The 23,062-nt window shown below is 35.0% G+C and overlaps 1 protein-coding gene across 1 annotated transcript in view; it reads right to left on the reverse strand.

Annotated features, from left to right (window-relative positions):
* Positions 1 to 23,062, reverse strand: part of pcdh7b (protocadherin 7b) — a 378,384-nt gene that overhangs the window by 223,206 nt on the left and 132,116 nt on the right. The window contains exon 2 of the mRNA XM_088918140.1: positions 20,645 to 20,861. Coding sequence (XP_088774266.1) covers positions 20,645 to 20,861 — 217 coding nt within the window. The remainder of the gene's footprint in view (positions 1 to 20,644; positions 20,862 to 23,062) is intronic.

Here is a 23,062-nt window from a genome sequence, read left to right on the forward strand (position 1 = left end):
TTTCTTTAAACAACCAATACCAGCAATATACAGTTTTTATAATATGTTTATGTTCCTAAATTAATATCATTTAAGAGCATGTGAAAGGCATGGTGAATCGGAGATTCTCAAAACTTACCCTGTATGATTGGAAATGAATACATGATCGGATCAATGAAATGCTCTGGTGTTACAGATGCAGCCATTCAAAGTGCGCGTTACAGACACGTACCGCAGGTGACGTCGCTCAGTATGACGCAAGATGACGCGCGGCACCGCAGTACGTGATTGGTTGACCGACAGGGGCACTCGTGGTCCGTTGGTCTGTCGTAGAAAGACTTACAGTAAACGTCTTTGCTGTGCCCGTTGTAGATATTGAATTTTACCACTGAAGGGAAATCTTAGTAGCTGAGCATTAAAAGAATAGGAGCATACTGTAACGCGTGTGAAAGCCATAAACGATATTAATTTTGGAACATAAACATACAGTATATAGCTGGTCTTGGTACTTTAAAGAAAAAAATACACACCAGTATTCCATTTCTCCCTAAACATTGTAAGCTTCGAAGTCTTTAACGTGATACCGGAGTCAACAAGCATACTTTTAGAATTTGATTAAAAGGGAATATATTATGGAATCGCGTATCTCAAGAATTTAATAACGGTATGATTATATCCGTGTACTGCGGCAGGGCTGTGTAGGGCTGTTTCGCCTGCCTGCTTATGCAAGCTGTCTTGTAGCCTACTGGTCTAGGTGCGTGACTACCAACGGGTAGGTTGTGTGTTCAAATCCAGCTGGTGCTGGACCTTCCAGTTTTATTTATTTATTTTTTAATCGCGTAACATAAACATATTACCGTATGCAAACTGTACTGTATACAGTATGTATATGTATATTTAATGTCTTAACTGTGCCCGTTTAATTGAATTTAAAAAAATTATTTAACACGAACATTAAGCTGTTTACATCTTCCGCCTGAGAACAGTCACCCGTTGCTACCCAACGCAGAATGGTGATTGGCTGACACCATCTGACACCCCTCTGATTGGAGAAAAAAGACGTGCTGGTTTGCTATACATACTGTACCAGGAAGAGGATTTCTTTCTATTCAAAACGTGTATTTTAAAAGTTTAAGAAGTAAAAACCTTACAGCGTACACAGATTTCTAAACTGATCAGGATCGTTATCTTTGTCTTATGCATAATAATATTCACCGCTCTGTCCAGCAAATTAATAATAAACTTTATTTTATATAGGGTTTTAAACGAATAAGTAATTAGATTGCTCATAAACCTAATCACTTGCTTTTTCTTTTTATTTAGGCTCAGATTTCAACTATAGATCGTATTAATAACCATAATAACAACCAACCAACAAAAACAACCATATAAACATAATACCAACCAAAAACATAGATAACAACCACAATACAAAATCAAATATATCAAACCATTTTACTCTCGCAAAGTCCTCCAATTATCATAATCCCGCCCCTTATGCAAAACCAAACCTTCCTCCCATCCCAGTTTATCCTGTTTATCATAAACAAAATCCACCTCAATTTTCAACATAAAGCATTACACAAAATCAAGACCTCAACACTCCATACTCAACAACGATAATTCACAAACAGCCAGAACATGTAACTACACATTCCCAAACAGACCTAATTTCCATAGCCCCGCCCCTTATGCAAAACCAACATCCCTCCCCTGTTCTCTCTCTCCCCTGGCGGTTGTAATTGTTTTTATTTTCAAATAAATTTTAGCAAAGTCATGTATTTTAAAAATCTTAGGATTTTTATATTTATGTCTTTATTTAGTGGTTTCATTAGTGACAAAGGCTAAACTTTCTTGGAAAAATGTCTTTTATGTAAACCATGTTTGCTATTAATTCATTCAGGGCTAAAATATGTTCATTGTATTCTAATGAAAGAAGGGTTCCTTTCGCCGTAGTCGGGAGCCTAGTCTTTAACTAGTAAGTACTGTACTTACTGGGTTTTTGAGGGTGGGGGGAGTGTCTTTCGCTGGAAATCTCGCCTCCTACTTTGAAAATACCCGTGAAACCGGTTCAATTCGTCACAGCCAGCACTCCTGCAGAGAGGGGGGTTGTACTTGCAGTGTATGCAGTATACGCGTTATGCTCTTCGTTAATGTCTAAGCCGGAACATATCATTATATCTCATTTTGTATTTCTTAAAAAAAAATCGTTTTCCCAGCCTAACAGTATTGTTTTTAACCTGTAAATTTGCTGGACAGAGAGGTGAACATTATTACACAGAAGACAAAGATAGCGATTTACGTTGCATTGTGTATCGTGCTGCTTTAATACAGTTTTAAATAATTGAAAGTCTAAACAGTATCAGCTTTATTTATGGGTTTTAAATAAAGGTGATTTAAACGCGATTTAAATCAATATAAATGTTTATATTGTAACACATAGGTGACTATTCATTGTTATTAAAATGACTTAAATTCGATCATGTTGTGATATTTAGAAATATACATTTGTTTGGTGCGAGTGAAGTTTTATTTAATCTCTGAGCCATACTGATTCTTCTGGAAGCCAGTTTCTGCCAGGGAGTAAAAAAAAAAAAACACACTATGGTATTCTCTCCAATGCAGTGCAGTTAAAAACATACCTCTGATGCTGCTCCTAAATGAATATCGTTTATGACCATCAGAAGCTTTATGCTCCTTTTCTTTTTTCCAGTGGATTGAACAGGGAGAGGCATTTCATGATGTACTTTTCACTGTTATAACAACAGTGGCTCTGGAACAGTTTTCAACCATGTCGTTTTATAAAAAGGGGAGATATGTACACGTTACTGAAGCTAAAAGTTTAGCCTTTGTCACTAATGTAACCGCTAAATAAAGACATATAGAAATCCCTACGTTACAGACCGTATATGGCTGGTATTGGTAGTTTAAAGAAAAAATACACACCAGTATTCCACTTTCTCCCTAAACATTTTAAGCATCAGAGTCTTACATGTGGTTATTTATTGCATAATTTAATTTTGAAAGCCACTGAGACATCAGGTACTACTGTTGTATTTATGAAAAAGAAACAAAACAAAAAACATACTAACAACTGTGCCATCCTACTCCTTAGTTAATACATTTTATTATTCATAAACAGTTAACATTGTTAGCAAAATATTTTGAATTATATTTAACCCTATTTTTTCTTTAGTTTTGTATTTAACTTATTATATGATAGTCAGACTTAATGTATATTTGAACAATGAAAATATATTTTTACAAGATTTTACATTAAGCACTTAAAATTAATATGGTTAATAAAAGTAAACTGTAACATGCTGTAACAAGATCGGTTAAACTGCGAAGAAAATGCTTTCAGATAAAATGTTTCAGGTGTGAAGAACATAGATCTCTAATGCAATTTCAACCAAACCTGTTCCCACACACCCTGCCCCCACTACCATTAGAATATACACAAACATTTTAGCGTTTCATTCTGAGCAGAAGACCCTCACACCTGAAGAGTGCTGGCTGTGACGAATTAAACCGGTTTTACAGGCTTCAATCACAGACCATGTGACATGGGACTCAGTAAACTAACAGCGCCACTGGATTTGATAATACCTAACCAAAATCCGCAATATGGAAACAGAACCTGTGTGATTGTTGATAGATGATGTACTCGTAACATTTTTTCAAGACGAACTACAACATTTAAAAAATGACTTGTATGTACTTGATATCTCTAATCAATCCACGGGTCCCAGCACAAAACGAAAGTAAAATGCATACCGTTTCGCGCTTCTCATTAGTTGCTCAAAAGTAATTTGACCATATGAAATGCATAATATAAACCTAGAAACATATACGTGAGCAGTACTTAAGCACTGTAGTATCGGTGTTAAGACATACCTCTCAAATACTGTAAATCAAGTTAAAAATATCTCAAGACCGATTCTGGTCGTAATGAAACCATGTTTCGTGTATGTTTTCTTTTTCATCTTGAAATAACTCATTTCTAAATACCTTTTTCACTGTTAACATCTTGCAGCAACTTTGCGAACAAAATATACACTCTGACAGTTCATCCTGCTACCAACATTAAATAAAACAAATCTTAAGATTTCTATATTTATGTCTTTATTTAGTGGTTTCATAAGTGACAAAGGCTAAACTTTCTTGGAAAAATGTATTTTATGTGTTGCAGAAAAAACTGACTTGCTTTAACAAAATATGTTTACAAATCCTTTCACCTGGCATTTTCGTAGTTAGAAATTATGGAACGCTCTGTTAAAAGCAAGGGAGTTTTTATGTCCGTTGCAGTTCTTTTGCAACATGAATATAATTATATCGTTATTAATTTCTTGAGATACGCGATTCCATATTATATTCCCTTTTAATCAAATTCTAAAAGTATGCTTGTTGACTCCGGTATCACGTTAGTTAAAGACTTCGAAGCTTACAATGTTTAGGGAGAAATGGAATACTGGTGTGTATGTTTTCTTTAAAGTACCGAGACCAGCCATATACTGTATGTTTATGTTAAGATTTCCCTTCAGTGGTAAAATTAGATATGAATATTCAATACTTAAACGGGCACAGTTAAGACATTAAATATACATATACATATTGTATACAGTACAGTTTGCGTATGGTAATATGTTTATGTTACGCGATTAAAAAATAAATAAATAAAACTGGAAGGTCCAGCACCAGCTGGATTTGAACACACAACTTGCCCGTTGGTAGTCACGCACCTAGACCAGTAGGCTACAAGACAGCTCGCATAAGCTGGCAGGCGAAACAGCCCTACACAGCCCTGCCGCAGTACACGGATATAATCATACCGTTATTAAATTCTTGAGATACGCGATTCCATATTATATTCCCTTTTAATCAAATTCTAAAAGTATGCTTGTTGACTCCGGTATCACGTTAGTTAAAGACTTCGAAGCTTACAATGTTTAGGGAGAAATGGAATACTGGTGTGTATGTTTTCTTTAAAGTACCGAGACCAGCCATATACTGTATGTTTATGTTAAGATTTCCCTTCAGTGGTAAAATTAGATATGAATATTCAATACTTAAACGGGCACAGTTAAGACATTAAATATACATATACATATTGTATACAGTACAGTTTGCGTATGGTAATATGTTTATGTTACGCGATTAAAAAATAAATAAATAAAACTGGAAGGTCCAGCACCAGCTGGATTTGAACACACAACTTGCCCGTTGGTAGTCACGCACCTAGACCAGTAGGCTACAAGACAGCTCGCATAAGCTGGCAGGCGAAACAGCCCTACACAGCCCTGCCGCAGTACACGGATATAATCATACCGTTATTAAATTCTTGAGATACGCGATTCCATATTATATTCCCTTTTAATCAAATTCTAAAAGTATGCTTGTTGACTCCGGTATCACGTTAGTTAAAGACTTCGAAGCTTACAATGTTTAGGGAGAAATGGAATACCGGTGTGTATTTTTCCTTGTGATATTTTAAGCTCTAGTTGAATGATAGGTGTCGCATTTTAAATCATTTTCGTAGTTAGAAATTATGAAACGCCCTGTTAAAAGCAAGGAAGTTTTTATGCCCGTTGAAGTAAAACAAAATGCCTGACAAAGTATGGCTTGGACAGATTCCAAGTGCTTGTACAAATGTGCTAAAGAAATTATACTTTGAGTATACAGCTTGTCCAAAGTCATCCATTATTAATACTATTAGTAATATCTTCGGTAAAGGCTTTGATGCATAAATATTTCTGATAAAGGTAGGTTGTGTACTTTTGTCCAACTGAGCAATCTTGCTTTCATAAAATATACCAACATTTTAATGACTGAAGATTAACATGCTGTAATACACTGTTCAAAATTAAAGGCTCAAATCCTGTACATGAGAGGTTAAGCTCCCCCTGGCGGTTTTACAAGGTGACGCCGGATAGTTTCCGGCAGAGCGTCAAATGACGCGCGATTAACCACGTGACACTGCGTGACACCGCGTTATACCGCGACACGCCCACCGGGGTATGCCGCAAAATAACTCACCCATTTTGAATGGCTGCATCTGTACTTTTTGTCAATGAAAAAATAAAGTATTTTCGTTTACAAAGACGGTTACAAAAAATGTGGACCAGGGTAATATGTTGAGTTTACAGCTTGTCCAAGGTCATTCATTATTAATACTATTAGTAATATCTTTGGTAAAGACTTTGATGCTTAAAATATTTCTGCATAATTAAAATATTTACAATAAAGGTGGCAGATTGTGTACTTTTCTCCAACTGAGCAATCTTGCTTTCATAAAATATACCAACTTTTTAATGTATAATGATTAACATGCTCTAATACACAGTTTAAGAGTATACACCTTAAATTCTTAATTGAATAAAGATTGTTCCTCAGCAGTGATCAGGATTCGAAACCGTGTGTTTTCTGGTGACAGCTCAAATGCTGTAAATGAGAGGTTAAACTTTATTAGCTCCACCTGGCGGTTTTACAAGATGATTCCAAATACTATTAACATAAGCTAATATGCATACGGTAAAGTGTGATATGATGCGAAATGACGCGTTATGACGTGTTTAGATAGATAGATAAGACTTTGTTGATCCCGAAGGGAAATTGATGTGCTACAGCAGTCCAGCCGTAGGCAAGCAAAAAAAAACAGACATCAGAATAGACGAAAAATTAGAATACGTACAAAATAAATATAAAATATGATCTTAGTCACTGTAAAAACAATTAAATATGTGCAAAATGTGCATAGGTATATACAGATTGAGTGTCCAAAAAAGTACAATGCAGCAACATGCTGTCCATAGACGAGCAAATGAAGGGCTAACTGTCCTAGCCTAGGGCAGCATTATACACCCTGACAGCCGCCGGGAGGAAAGACCTACAGAAACGTTCCCTTGAACACCGTAGCTGGAGCAGTCTGTTGCTAAAAGTGCTCCGTTGCCCAATAACAGTCCCATGAAGCGGATGAGAGGCGTTGTTCATGATGGCTGTGAGCTTGGTCAGCATTCTCCTCTCAGACACCACCTCCAGGGGGTCAAGGCTCAGCCCCAACACAGAGCCAGCCTTCTTGATAAGTTTAGATGCGACACGCCCACCGCGTTGTACCGCAGCGTACCCCACTCGTTTTGAATTGCTGCATCTGTAGGGATTCTCACCTGGCACTAGCTTCAACTTCAAACTCCTCCGGACTCTTGTGTCTCCTCTCAGTGTGCCCTGCTTCTTGTTTCTTCCTGTTTCTCCCCTTTTTCTCTGTGCTCTTATATTGTGTGTTTCTGTACTGCTCCTGCCAATCATTTACCCACAACTTACCACTTACCTAAATATACTAAGGTAAACATTTCAATTATTTTTGCTCAAGGGACCGCTCAGAGATCAGCAAAGATCTTCTCTGCCTTGAAGTTAGAAGTGTTTACTCTTCCAAGTGTCACAAACTAAAATTTATTCTCAGTCACCTAAAGCTGCAACAATATATTGGATATTGTCCTCAGACCTTCAGCTCTATGTAAAATACAACTTCTGTTACCACACATATTGTGATGCGCATTATGAGTATCAAAGATAAGCTACATTCGTAGTCTTGATTGCAATTTTCAAGGCCTTACTCAGCATAAAACAATGGATATTGTTCTTAAGTGTTTGATTATTCCAAGGTGGGTTAAGAGGCAGGTAAACACAGGTGATCACAATACCAAATTCACTTGAATATAAGCAACCCCTCAACATAAGCCGTGCTGAGAAATTTGAACTGTGGAAATTGAAAAAAAGAACAAAGCAATTTTTTAGTTTTAACTATTTCTGAAGTGAGAGTTTAAAAGACAAAATGCAAAAAATACAGTACACTCCCTAGTATCTGAAAGGAATGTGGGGGAGGAGTCCCGGAATCAAGGATTTTTCAGATAGATAAGATTATAGCAAATTGATACACACCTAGCCTAAAGCAAGTGATTAGGACAACACAATGATGAAACCCATTCCTTCTCATAAAACACATCATCCAGGCAAGGGATGCCTTGAATTACTGAATTGGAATGTTAGGCTTTTTAGCTACTTTGAGGACATAAAACATATATCTGTTGAGACCACAAATCCACTCCAAACTGCCTTTCAGCCTGATGATTCCTATGCTGTTCAGCACACAGGATTATATCCTTCTTGAATGCAAAAGTGTACAGTGATCTCTTGTTCATTTTGGATATCAACCCTGTTCAGCAGGTAAATATGTGATGGTAAATATGTTAATAACCATATCACCTTCCGATGTTTTTTACGTCATACATTATATATATTAAATATACCCATACTATTTTATATATATTCAAATATACCCTGCTAGCCAATTGCACCACCCTGACATTTGGTTACTGAGGGTGTAAATATTCAATGAGGACCAGGGGACATTGAGATTACTCAACTGCATAACTTTAGTAAATGTTTGAATACGTTTTCAAAAACAAGAGTTGCTGTTTTGGCATTAAAAAGGGAACATAAAATGTTCTTAAAAAAGCTTTAATTAGCATGTCATGATACTTCGTCACTGTGTTGATCTTTTTTTAATCAAAGACGTAATCTAATCATTCTCATTGAATCTTTTTTAAATAACTAGGCAATTCAAAAAATGTTCAAAGTTTCGACCTGTCTGTCAAGCCACACATTTAAAAAGGCACTATTTACTAAGTTCATCTACAGTATGTAGTTAATAACAGGTCTGTGAAACAACTTTGGAAACATTACTCTATCACAAATACAGATTTCACTAATATTTGAAAACACTTGTATGTGTTAATTATTCAAAATTTGAAGACGGAATCTTCTGTACTGCATTTAAATAGGAACATTTTTACAATTATAAATTCACGAGTCTATCCATTTTCATGCTGTTTTATCCAGTACAGAGTTGCGGCAAACAATGGGCACAAACCAGGCTACACCTTGGTTGGGATGCTAGTCAATCACAGGGCACAGACAGACACTAACACAAGCTAAGCACTCACTCATACCACTCCCATTTTTTGTCAGAAGTCATTTAACCTACTGAAATGTTTTCGGACTGTGGGAGGAAAGCCACATGAACACTTAGAAATCATGCAAATTTGACATAGTACTCCAGGATTTGAGCTCAAGGGCAGCTCCATAAATTTGCCCCCTCCTGTACTTGAAGTTTTCCTCAGCACTACAAACAGCACAAACAATGACACCCACCCACACAGAGTGAAAATTGACATCATTTGTTACAGTTATGATTTTTAATCAAAATAATAATTTACTCAAAATAAATTAGTTTCGAGTTTGGATTTCAAGAGAGTCAAATAATTTGTCTCTCATAGAGTCCAAGGAAAGGCATTCCATAACAATGAAGCAGAAATAGAAAAGGCATGGTCTCCGAAAGTCTGTGATTTAGTCCTGTGTACAGTGACCACAGGACCAGTCTTAACTGAACAGAGCCTACAAGAAGGAGTGTAAATATGGAGGAGTTCAGAGATGTATAATGGAGCCAGATTATTTTGAGCATTGTGTTCTATTATATTATTTATGACTAAATTTCTGCAGGCTGAATTTACTTGTGCAGTAACATTTTGGCTATATTCAGTTTAAAATTTGAAATAAATTTCAGTGAATGTGTAATTATTACTCCCACTTAATTATTGAAGAACATTTTTTGTGTTCAACTAAAATACTGTTTAAAATTTTCTTTGCATTTCAATAATATTTGTTGTATTTCTGTGCATTGAATTCATGTTACTAAGAGGATGTTCAAATCTCAGAGCACTGTAAAAGGAAGCACATTTCTACTGACAGTATTACAGGACTTTTTATGTTAAGACGATATTAATATGGTTAGAAATTACAAACCATATTCAGTGCAAGCAATAAATGTATATTTAAAAAACAGACAATACACCTAAATGGAATGTGTTGTATATTCACAATTAATAATTTATAATTACTCATCATCGTATAAATGTCACATGGTAATAGACATTTCATCTGACGGCAGGTTATGTTTTTTATGTTAAATAATACTGAAAGAATCAGTACATACATTTGCTGGACTTCTGAGCAGTTTAGAATGAAAATTCAGAACATATTTGAAATATAAGGATACATATTTTGTACATATAAGGATACTGAGTGGTACTATCGCCAGCAGCCATATCATCCTGCAACTCACAACCCACTGAACCTCAGTAGGTGTTAGCCTAGTCAGTACCTGGATGGGAGACCTCCTCAAAAAACTAAGGTTGCTGCTGGAAGAGGTGTTAGTAGGGCCAGCAGGGGGTGCTCACCCCGTGGTCTGTCACAAACGTGTCACTACATATGCAGATTTTTAAAACCACAAGCCTTTCAGTGATCAAGAGCAGTGTTTTTATTGTTACTGTCCTATATTCGTCACACAATTCTGACCGAATCAGTATCATCTGGACTATATGGTTCAACCTGCATTCCGAGCCACTTGGAACATATCCAACATTGCTATATACATTACAAACTTAAAAAAAAAAAAAAAAATATTTCTGTTTTAAAGCACAGTGTAGGTTTATGCATTAGGTAGTATATAACTTTGTAGACTAAGAGATGACTAAAAATGTTAAAGTTTGAGACATTTAAAAGTGAACTATTTATGAGAAATCACAAGCAGAATCATATTATACAACAACAATGAAGTTTTGAACAGGTTATTAAGTATTTAACAAAACTAGCCCCAGAACACAAAAAGACAAGAAGAATACATAAAGACCTTATATAGTCATATAATATCTTACAGATACATTTACTTTCTCATTGAAATGTTCAGTCAGATTAAAAGTTACTCTTTATTTATAAATTTAAAAATATTTTTTTTATTTCAAAACATCCCAAGCAAATAATAAATGAAGTGCTGGGAGAGCAAACAGACCTACATGCTTTTACAAGTAATATGATTCCTAACTTTTCAAAGTGTCACTATTAGTAATATTACTTCACATTCTGTTGTCACGTAATTGAAAAATAAATTTATGGAAATGGTCCTGCTTGTGTTAATTAACTAAATTAAAAGTTTCATAAAGGCCTCACAGAGCTGGGACCCTGGGTTCAATTCCTTGGGTGATATCTGTGTGGAGTTTAAATGTTCTTACCCAAGTTTGCGTGGGATTCCCCAGGGTGCTGTGGTTTCCTCCCTTAGTCAAAAGATATGCTGGTATGTTAATTGATTCAAATGAAACCGAAGGGGGTGCTCACCCTGCAGTCTATGTGGGTCCTAATGCCCCAGTATAGTGACGGGGACACTATACTGTAAACAGGCGCCGTCCTTCGGATGAGATGTAAAACCAAGGTCCTGACTCTCTGTGGTCATTAAAAATCCCAGGGCGTTTCTCGAAAAGAGTAGGGGTGTAACCCTGGCATCCTGGCCAAATTTCCCATTGGCCCTTACCAATCATGACCTCCTACTAATCCCCACTTATGAATTGGCTTCATTACTCTGCTCTCCTCCCCACTAATAGCTGATGTGTGTTGAATGTTTTGGTGCACTATGGGTGCCGTCGCATCATCCAGGTGGATGCTGCACATTGGTGGTGTTGGAGGGGAGTCCCCATTACCTGTAAAGCGCTTTGAGTGGAGTGTCCAGAAAAGCGCTATATAAGTGTAAGCAATTAATTATTATTATTATAAAAATTAGAAATACATTATAAGAAAAAAAAACTGTTGGAAATCTTCAGCAATTGTAACTCCTTACTAGGATATGTCATACATTTATTTCACACCCAAATCCTCATTAATTTAATTAATTTGGTTCATATTTCTGTTCATTCTTTAAATGTACTGTATAGTGATTTACAATACTGTAGCTCACTGGAATTGACAGAGCTTAAGTACTATGATATTGCTTGACTTAATTCTTAGCTAAAAGCAGTGTTTCACAGAATAAACAGATCTTTGGTTCATTACAAATCAAATCTTCTACATGCAGAGACTATTAGGTGGAATATGAAAACAGTTTTGCTTACAATAGTCCAACTAAACAAATCAATGCACAATATATTACCTGATGGATGATTTTTTTTTAATTAGAGCTTACTACACTTACTTTAGAAATATCCTTTGCACATAAATAAAATATATTCTATGAAAACACAGTTTTAGCATATTTCAGTTAAAATTAAGTTAATTAAACTTAACAGTATACAGTGGTGTGAAAAAGTGTTTGCCCCCTTCCTGATTTCTTATTTTTTTGCATGTTTGTCACACTGAAATGTTTCAGATCATCAAACAAATTGAAATATTAGACAAAGATAACACAAGTAAACACAAAATGCAGTTTTTAAATGAAGGTTTTTATTATTAAGGGAAAAAAAAAATCCAAACCTACATGGCCCTGTGTGAAAAAGTGATTGCCCCCTAAACCTAATAACTGGTTGGGCCACCCTTAGCAGCAACAACTGCAATCAAGCGTTTGCGATAACTGGCAATGAGTCTTTTACAGCGCTGTGGAGGAATTTTGGCCCACTCATCTTTGCAGAATTGTTGTAATTCAGCCACATTGGAGGGTTTTCGAGCCTTAACCGCTTTTTTAAGGTCATGCCACAACATCTCAATCGGATTCAGGTCAGGACTTTGACTAGGCCACCCCAAAGTCTTCATTTTGTTTTTCTTAAGCCATTCAGAGGTGGACTTGCTGGTGTGTTTTGGATCATTGTCCTGCTGCAGAACCCAAGTGCGCTTCAGCTTGAGGTCACGAACAGATGGCCGGACATTCTCCTTCAGGATTTTTTGGTAGACAGCAGAATTCATGGTTCCATTTACCACAGCAAGTCTTCCAGGTCCTGAAGCAGCAAAACAGCCCCAGACCATCACACTACCACCACCATATTTTACTGTTGGTATGATGTTCCTTTTCGGAAATGCTGTGTTACTTTTACACCAGACGGAATGGGACACACACCTTCCAAAAAGTTCAACTTTTGTCTCGTCAGTCCACAGAGTATTTTCCCAAAAGTCTTGGGGATCATCAAGATGTTTTTTGGCAAAACTGAGACGAGCCTTTATGTTCTTTTTGCTCAGCAGTGGTTTTCGTCTTGGAACTCTACCATGCAGGCCATTTTTGCCCAGTCTCTTTCTTATGGTGGAGTCATGAACACTGACCTTAACTGAGGCAAGTGAAGTCTGCAGTTCTTTGGATGTTGTTGTGGGGTTTTTTGTGATCTCTTGGATGAGTCGTCTCTGCGCTCTTGGGGTAATTTTGGTCGGCTGGCCACTCCTGGGAAGGTTCACCACTGTTCCATGTTTTCGCCATTTGTGGATAATGGCTCTCACTGTGGTTCGCTGGAGTCCCAAAGCTTTAGAAATGGCTTTATAACCTTTTCCAGACTGATAAATCTCAATTACTCTGTTTCTCATTTGTTCCTGAATTTGTTTGGATCGCAGCATGATGTCTAGCTTTTGAGGATCTTTTGGTCTACTTCACTTTGTCAGGCAGGTCCTATTTAAGTGATTTCTTGATTGAGAACAGGTGTGGCAGTAATCAGGCCTGGGTGTGGCTAGAGAAATTGAACTCAGCTTTCCAAAGATGTGATAAACCACAGTTGATTTATGTTTTAACAGGGGGGGCAATCACTTTTTCACACAGGGCCATGTAGGTTTGGATTTTTTTTCCCTTAATAATAAAAACCTTCATTTAAAAACTGCATTTTGTGTTTACTTGGTTATCTTTGTCTAATATTTCAATTTGTTTGATGATCTGAAACATTTCAGTGTGACAAACATGCAAAAAAATAAGAAATCAGGAAGGGGGCAAACACTTTTTCACACCACTGTATATGTATATAACTTTATATGAATGATAACTGAATTATGCTAATACAAACATTTAAATGTTTGCATGTTGTTAGTGTGAACCCTAAAGATTTTTTTTTCATTTAAAAATGAAAAAATGGATTTACATTTTTTCTCATGTTGTTGATAACTATTTTTCATATTTGTTTACTATCAAAAGAAACCTATGAAAATACAGTATAGTCATTATATGTATAGTCTGACCACGATACTCGTTGAATTTGACTGTTGAATAAACACTAAGTATCCTCATTAGTGTGAGACTTTATTGGATAGAGGTGATAGAGGCAAGAATGAATATACTTAATATGCCCTTCATATACGCCAAAGATATGTTATGGATGCCTTGTGTGTCAGACCCATTGCAAATTTGTGAAACTTGTGGCATCTAGGCCTCAGACACCAGTCAACAGGCATATATTCATCAAGGTTTTATGGAATGGATAAGAATCCAATGAGACACTTTCAGTTAGAAAGTGCTAGTGAGTAGATGGGTCCCAGCCTGTTCCACTTACAGATGCAGCCATTCAAAACGTGCGGTAAAACCCCGTACTGTGCAAAATTATCTACAGTTTAGCTCGTTACACCGCAGTACGTGATTGGCTGGCCAAAATGACCAACAGACGGCACTCGTGGTGCATTGGTTGTTAGTGAAACGATTACTTCATTAATCTCTTTACTGTGCATGTTTTAATCCGCTTAATATTGAATATAAATATGAAATTTTACAACTAAAGGGAAATTTTAGTAGCTGAGCATAAAAAGAAGAGGAGCATAACATGTCCTAAGGTCATAAACGATATTAATTTAGGAATATAAACATATTATGTAAACTGTATATGGCTAGTTTAAATAAAAAATACACACCAGTATTCCACCTTCATCATAAATATTTTAAGCATCAAACTCTTTCATTCAGTTGCATACCGGGTGGAGTGGTGGCACTGTGGCTAAGGATTTGTGCCTGTGGCTGGAAAGTTGCTGGTTCAAAAACCTACTTTGCCCCTGAGCAAGGCCCTTAACCCCAACTGTGCCAGGCCTGCTGTACAATGCCTGACCCTGTGCTCTGACCCCAAGCTTCTTCCTGTCTGTGTCTCATAGAGAGAAAGCTGGGGTATGCAAAAAGAAATTTTATATGGCCAATAAAGTGATCCTACACTGTGGTTATTCTGGAAAAGTTTTTATGTGCTCCTTCTGACTACTTTAAGTTTATATACTTCATAAAAAGTTAAAATGTTTTAACCTTTCCTATGAATACTTGCGATCGTTATCGCAGTAAAAGAAATGCACAGTATTAAGACTTTAATTTTTAGGAAATATAATATGGAATCACGTATCTAAAGAAATTAATACCGATATAATTATATTCATATAGCTCAAATTATCACAGTAGTACACTTTCTTTGTAAACATCTGCATCAATTTGACTCATTCACCTGCGATTACTTGGAAACTTTTTGCCTGCCCTTTTCAGGCATAGCTTAAGTTGTCAAGTGACGCAGTGGTGTAATGGCTTAGGCGTATGACTTGCATGCTAGAGGTTGGGGGTTTGAACCCAGCTCTTGCCATAAGTTTACTTTTAACAAATAAACATTTCTTTGAAAAAGAAAAATAGTAAATATTATCAACACTATATTGAATTTTTTGGTATTTCTAAATATCACAACACGTTCAAAGTTAAGTGATTTATTAATAACAACTAACAATTTCAAACTGCTTGTATTTTAAAATTGTATTTTGTTTTGTCACTGTTTTCACTTGATTAAACGTCTATTTTTGAGACAGGGTGTTCCAGACCTCTTTTTCTGAAACTCCCTCTGTATTCCATGTTTTAACCTTTTCTATGAATACTTGCACTCGTTATCGCAGTAAAAAAACTCATACTTTTTAGAATCCCCTAAATAGGGAATATAATATGGAAAAGCTTATCTAAAGAAATTAATAACAATATTAATTTAAGAATCTAAATATATGTATTTATATAGCTGGTAGTATTACTGTAATCCACTTTCTTTTTAAACATTTTATTTTTAATTTTAATCAATAACTAGTATTAAAATTTTAATACAAACTCTGAGTTAAATGGAACTAATTTCCAGGGAGTATCCATGTTACAAATGGGAACAGCGCATCGGTCCTTGACTATGGTTAAACAGTACATACAATGTCTGGTGAAGTTTCAACGTTCGCTTTTCTTTAATCTGTACAGAACTGTGATGTCTCATCAATGTTTGGTACCAATAAACAGGGGGGCTTCACAGACTTCTTTCTTTGAACTCAACTGCACTCCAGTAAATAATGTACAATTTATCACCTTCTGCAATGCTTCTAATTTAGCAGGATTTGCGCGATAAGCACATTGTTTAATGAGGATGACATTACCCACGTCTATATCACTGTACGACACAGGAGTGAGTCGGAGTGTCTGTTAATAAAACAGAGCCCCTTCCTATACATATACCTACTGCATGATTCCTTTATATGTTTCAGCTAAATGAGGGGAATTAAATCAGTCAGAATCTCAGAGTGCCTATTGTAAAAATAACCCTTCTTCCCTCCTTTGTTCTTGAAAATTCTTGAAGTAAAGAATTTTTCGAAGAAATCCTTAATCACAATACCATCACTTAATTTATCCAGATACACAAATTCATGCCAGAGCCAACAACATGCTATAATAGTGGACTATTTTTATGTATTCACTATATAAGAAACAAACTGAAAGTAATGCTCCGATCGCGTTTTGAACCGCCTGGGTGCAGCTCGGTACATTACAGTGCTCATTACCACTATAAGGACAATAGAAGGTTTTTAAAAAGAAACGGATGTCAAAATGTTCACAGATTTTTAAATTCCAAGTTAAATTGTTGGCTCATTACTGGCTGCTGACATTTGGATTAAGACGAAATATAGATTTTCTAAATTAGGGTGTAAACCTGAAAGAGACACATCATGTTCATAATAAGCTATAATAGTGGACTATTTTTATGCATTCGGCTATATGAGAAACAACCTGAAAGTAATGCTCCGATCGCGTTTTGAACCGCCTGGGTGCAGCTCGCTACATTACAGTGCTCATTACCACTACAAGGACAATAGAAGGTTTTTTTTAAAAAGAAACAAATGTTAAAATGTTTCCAAAATGTCCACTTACTATAGTATACTATAGCTGCTTAGTTACACGATTCCATATTCATATAACAATCAAGTGATGTTAAATAACTACAACATTTATCTTTTTACAATAATAGCAAGTGGTGTTCTTATTACGTATTCTTAGAAAAGGATAAAACGTTATAACTTTTTAAGAAGTACAGAATATAAGCTTAATAATGTTAGAACAAGCATTTTAAAACCAGAATCCACTGTAAGTTACCAAGTTAAAGACTTTGATGCATAAAATATTTATGCATAATTAAATTATTTATGATGAAGGTGGAAGGTTGTGTACTTTTGTCCAACTGAGCAATCTTGCTTTTATTAAATATACTGACTTTTTAACATTTAATGTATAACATGCTGTAATACACAGTTATTAAAAATCTAAAGAGTATACAACTTAAATTCTTAATTGGAAAAAGACTGTCCCCCGCAGTAACCAGGATTCGAAACCAGGCGTTTTCTGGCGACAGCTCAAATTCTGTACATGAGACGTTAAGCTTTATTAGCTCCACCTGGCAGTTCTACAAGGTGCATCTGGATACTATTATCATATTTCAATTAACATGTGGTATAGTATACCCACTGCATTTTAATGCACCATATCTCGCTCATTTAGAATGGCTGGATCTGTATATAAAATAATAATATTCTTTTAAAGGGGTTTAATGGACTATAAAATTATGGCTAAACCTCTTTTACCTCTGATTATGGAAAATGCCGCCAAGAAAAAAAGATACCCCTTTTATAGGAGAGCACATTATGTTCGGAGAACAGTCGCCATTAGATAGCTCACCTTCAGTGTGGTTTTTATCAAACATGGAGAAAGGCGAAATTCATGAAAAGCTGGATGATGAAACTATAAACAGTAAGCTTTCAGAGTTATCAAATAAACAGCATACAAAACTCCATTGGTCACCCTAAATGAAGATATTGACAACTACAAAAAAGACAAAGAGGAGATAATTAAGGAGTTAAGGGAGGAACTAGATGATACGGAAAACAGGGCACAATGTAAATATCTACCTCTTCTGAGGTTTTCTGTGGGGGTTGAGGGCAACGATGACATTGTGTTTTTTGCAGAAATGGCTACTGAAAATCCTGGGAATTGAGGACGTTTGGCAATTTGAAAATAAGAGGTGCAATCATACTCTTCACCCCCAACCAACAAAATAAAAGAAACCCTGGGCACTTACAATTTGCCTGCTTTGCTTTCAGGACACTGAGAAAATTGTTATAGCAGCTAGAATTAAAGGCAAGTTGAAATAAGGAAATTAATCTATAATAATCTTAAGAGATATGTCTACTGTGCTACACAAGAGGAGAAAAAAGTTTACTGCTTTAAGAAAACTATTTAGCTTATCATGTCACATCAGTCCCCATTACTACTTTTGATTGTCACTGTGTCTTGGGGAGCCCAAATGATGGAGATCTAGTATTCATTTGCTTAATGATTCAGACTTCCTTGCTTCCTTACTAATACAAATGTTGATACAAAGTTTCTTTATCTCTTCCAGACTCTTTAAATACATTATCTTACAACCTATACAGCAAAACCCCTTTTCACAATAATCCTGCACTTCCAGAGATATTAAGAGATGGGATCACACAAATTTGATACAACAGAGGAATACAAACATTTAGGCATTTATATAAAGGTCATATTAATGACTTTTGATCAACTGAAGCTGAAATATAACTTATATCCTGCACATTTCCTTAAATACTTACAGGTCAGGACTGTTAATCCAGTAGAATTAAATATAAAGCTTTCATGCACTGGAGGGACTTACTAATCATTAAATTAATTAAAATGGCATTAATTACTGCTAATTAATGTATAGCTCTTAACAGAAAATGCAGTATACACCCAAGCTCCTCTATGTGGTTCACCTTTTATGTGTCACCGGAAAAAAAAATATGACTTAAAAAAATTGTTACTTTCATGTTAACCTCAACTCCTGTGAATAATACAAGTAGTTGAGTTAAACATAATGTATTGGGTTTTTGGTTATGCTGCTTTATGCTCAGCATACAGGGTTAAATCATTCCATTTGAACCTTTATAGATTTGATATTTTTTGTCATTGTATGTTTTTTTCTTTATAGTTGTTGTGTATATCAATAAAGAAAGCAATAAGGATCATGTTAAAAAAAGAATATCAAAAGACACAATCCACAATCAAGTAAAAAGTGTGCATTAAAGATGCACATCTTGTATGGCTTCCAATGGTGGCCACATATGTTGTTAACCTGTGATCCCCTGTTGATCAATGCTGTTGATAACAAATTTTAATCAGCATAATAAATTCACCTATGTCATTATTGTTCAATAAATTGTCAGTGCATGTATTCACAAATCTTTTTCTGATAACTGAATTATGTGTAATTATTGCAATTATACATGATATGTTTCTTTGATGTAGGCATATATAGTCAAATGTTACTGTAATTTGTGGGATTTTAATACTTCCCAGCATATATTGTATACTTATACATGAAGCACAAATTCTAATATATCAAAATATATTTCAATATAGAATTAATGTAATGTAAATTGTGCCACTACATTTTAATGGAGTTACTCAGAAAATGTTTACTAGATAAATTACCAGTCAAACCACACTATGGTAATGTGGGTTAGAAAACAAATATCAGGAATATTCACAAATGTCATCTTGATTTCTTCTGTAAGAATGCCTTGTCAATTTCTTTACAACAGAGAACAATTTACCTTTTTGGGTCAATATGTCTTTAACAAAGAGGAGCGGTCATTATCATCTAATGAATGCCCCCAAATTAAGCTATAATTTAGGTATTGCCTTTGAAGATCTGAGTTTTCCAGCAACCCAAAGAAAGGTGCTCACTCTTTGAAGGACACATTGCCCCTAGTGATCCTTGACAACCTGATCCACAAAGTAATTTCTGAATAAATCAACATCAATCTACACTAAACATTCTGCACAGATCCTACAAGCTGCTGTTACAAGTGAACACTTTCAAATCACACAAGCCTGGTATTAAAGGTAAGATCATTGAATCATTAATATTCTTACCATTATTTTCTGAAGATCTCATAACAACTAGGTTATTTCACCAGTATAAATAAAAGTATTTCACAGTAACTGAAATTTATTTCCGTTTCCATTTTTGAGCTTTGAGCAGTGGTAGTTACTAAAAACAACATTATGTATCCCACAATGAATTCTAACAAATGTACTCAATCATTCATTAATGGATAAAAATATAGATGCTATCCTAACTTAGAAAGACTATAATATGAACGGCCATATAAGAATATGTGGATTCTATCAATATGGGGCCATTTCCTGACACCATTCATTACAAATACTAAGTATCAAAGGATGCTTTCAGATTTAAAAAAATAAACAATATAAATAATACGGTTGCATAACTGTTAATTATATTAACTGATACAAGTAATCAAATAATAACACACATCATTTTCTATGAAGCAAGTTTTTTTTTCACACACATATTGTACACATTGCAAAATAGGAGAAACAATTCAATTCCTTTTCATGGCTCTAAAGTAAAATAAAAACATATGATAAAATGAACAAATAAAAAGAAAATATTAATACGAGTTATTTTTGTACCTAACTATAATACTGGGTATTAGTGTTCCTTGGTGTCGTGATACATGTGTGTCTGATAGTGTTTGCCCCTACCATTTTCCATATGCTCTGCCTCACCAACACTGCCATCCGGCGTAGTCCTCTCATAGTTGTCCTCAGGGAGGGGAAGGGCTCCCAGTCTGGGACCTGATGAGCTCTTACTGCTGGGCGTCTCTGATTCTTCCAATCCACTATCATAGCAACTCTGCAAAGATCCCTGATGCGGGTCCTGAGGCTGGCTCACCACAGAAAACGTCACTCTGCGAAATGGCTACAAAAGAAAAGATTCTGCAGGTCACTTTCAAGGCTGAAAATGCAAGAAATTTCAAATTCTATAACTTCTGACATAGAAGCAACAAATTACTTTTATGGACTAGAATTGCAAAACAGGATTAATTTGCCAATACCTTCCCATCATGTTCATAACAACACCTTCACTGTTGTGTGTTGCTGTATATGCTTGTGGGTGGCTGTGTGAGTGACATGTTTCTTTTTCTTGCTTTTCAAGACAGTGTCTTCTAGAAACAATAGATAAATATGCATGTTTACTTTTATTTTATCATTACATTTTGAAAAGGTAAACAGTACATATAAAATAACAAAAGATATATTACCTCATATTACCTCATTGTAAGAACAAGAACAATATGTTTGAAACATTAAATGCATGAGAAATAAACAGATTGTTATTGTACAGAAATTAAATATATACACACAATTATATACATACTGTAGTTTAGCCACAGTTAATCATAACTGCTGGGAATTGCCATCATACACCAAGAACCAGCAGTGAATTAATAGAAAGAAAAATATTTCCTACACTTTTAACCAAGTTAAATTAACTTTGCCTCATATATTTAATCAAACAGGCTTGATTATTTTGACTACATTTTCAAATTTTAAAAAAATATCTGCTATAGTTACCTTTTTACAGTCTCTGGATTACAGGAAATTGAAAAGAATTATTGACAACTTTGTGTAAATAACACATCATTTATATGCATCTTTTAAAGACTGTTTTTAAAATTAAATAAATCACTTAACTATAATCTTTTAATAATTGTAAATATTAATAATTTCCAAGGCAAACATGATATAATACCTAGTCATTGATACTAAAGACACATTCATAATTTTATATAGCAGAATAATACAGTTTAAATGTAATTCTTAATCATAAATAAATGAGCACATTAGTATTTGCTTTATGATTTTTACTCTTATGTCAATTCTTAAAACTTCACTGCTGTACTCTCTTGAATTTGGAAAGGTGCCAACTGCTTTCAATGCTTGTATATGTTATACCTACAGTACTAAGGTAACATGCTCTGACACTGCTGTCTACCCAGTAGGATGGCAAAAACATTTATCAACAGAGACTGAAAATCAGCCATATTCTTTTTTAATGTCATATAATACAGAGATAAAGCAAAAAATATACAGCCTTTTAAAAATAATGTGAATACATTTGGCCTGTAAGTCAGGGTCTTACAACTTATTGTCATGGCAAGCAGTGATTGAAAAGATTTCATTAATTGGTATGTCATCACATAATTTTTTCCTTTTTTTTTCCTCTACATTATCCATTTACTGTATATGCATCAATCACTTCTCAGCAAATTTAAGATAAAGGTAGATGCACAACAGTACAATCAGAGTAAAAAATATGTATACAACTGCCTGTCTTTTGACCAACTGTTCACTTTTGGTGTATTTTTAAACCAATGCATACATGTATACTGGCATTAAAAATACAACATATGAGTAGCGTATTGGCACAAATATATATTTGTTTGTCATTTTTAATGCCTTTCACTGTATACATGATAAAAAAATACAGTACCTTCGTATTAAGTGGAATATAAGTAGTAGTAAAGTTGCTGTCTATACACCCATTTTTGGCTGCATAACTATCAGTGAATATCATTCTGAAGGTTTTGTTCTGAAACTCCATAGGCAATGTAAACTACAGAATAAGGGATGTAATGTTTAAATGTAAACATTACACCCTCCAATAACGTCAACGTCTTTCACCCTGCACTACTCTTAGTTGGACATAGGCAATGACTTGATTAAACTAGCTGAATGTTAAGCCCAATGAAAATCAAGTAAGAAAAACATAATAAGAAACCAGAATGTCCCAATTTGTCATTTTTATGATCATGGCTTTGTAAATTTGTTGCAAGTGATTATTAAGTGGTAATATTATTTTGTTCAATATAGAATTGATTGATACATGGTGTAGATTTACTAATCACACTGCCTGCTTGTGTATTGAGATTTTGTAATCGGGAATTTGCAGATTATGATTAATGTTAATTAAAGATAGTTAATTTAAAAGCTCAACTAAGATATCAGTTTGAAATCAGTTTGGAAATTAGAAATCAGTGTATTAGTTAGGATTAGTTAAGATTGTTTTTCCAGTATGGCATTCTTGTAGAAAGAATCTTCAACACTGTCTCGGACAGT

This window comes from Atractosteus spatula, chromosome 1, assembly GCF_055471065.1.
Source record: "Atractosteus spatula isolate fAtrSpa1 chromosome 1, fAtrSpa1.hap1, whole genome shotgun sequence".
Classification (NCBI taxonomy): Eukaryota; Metazoa; Chordata; class Actinopteri; order Semionotiformes; family Lepisosteidae; genus Atractosteus; species Atractosteus spatula.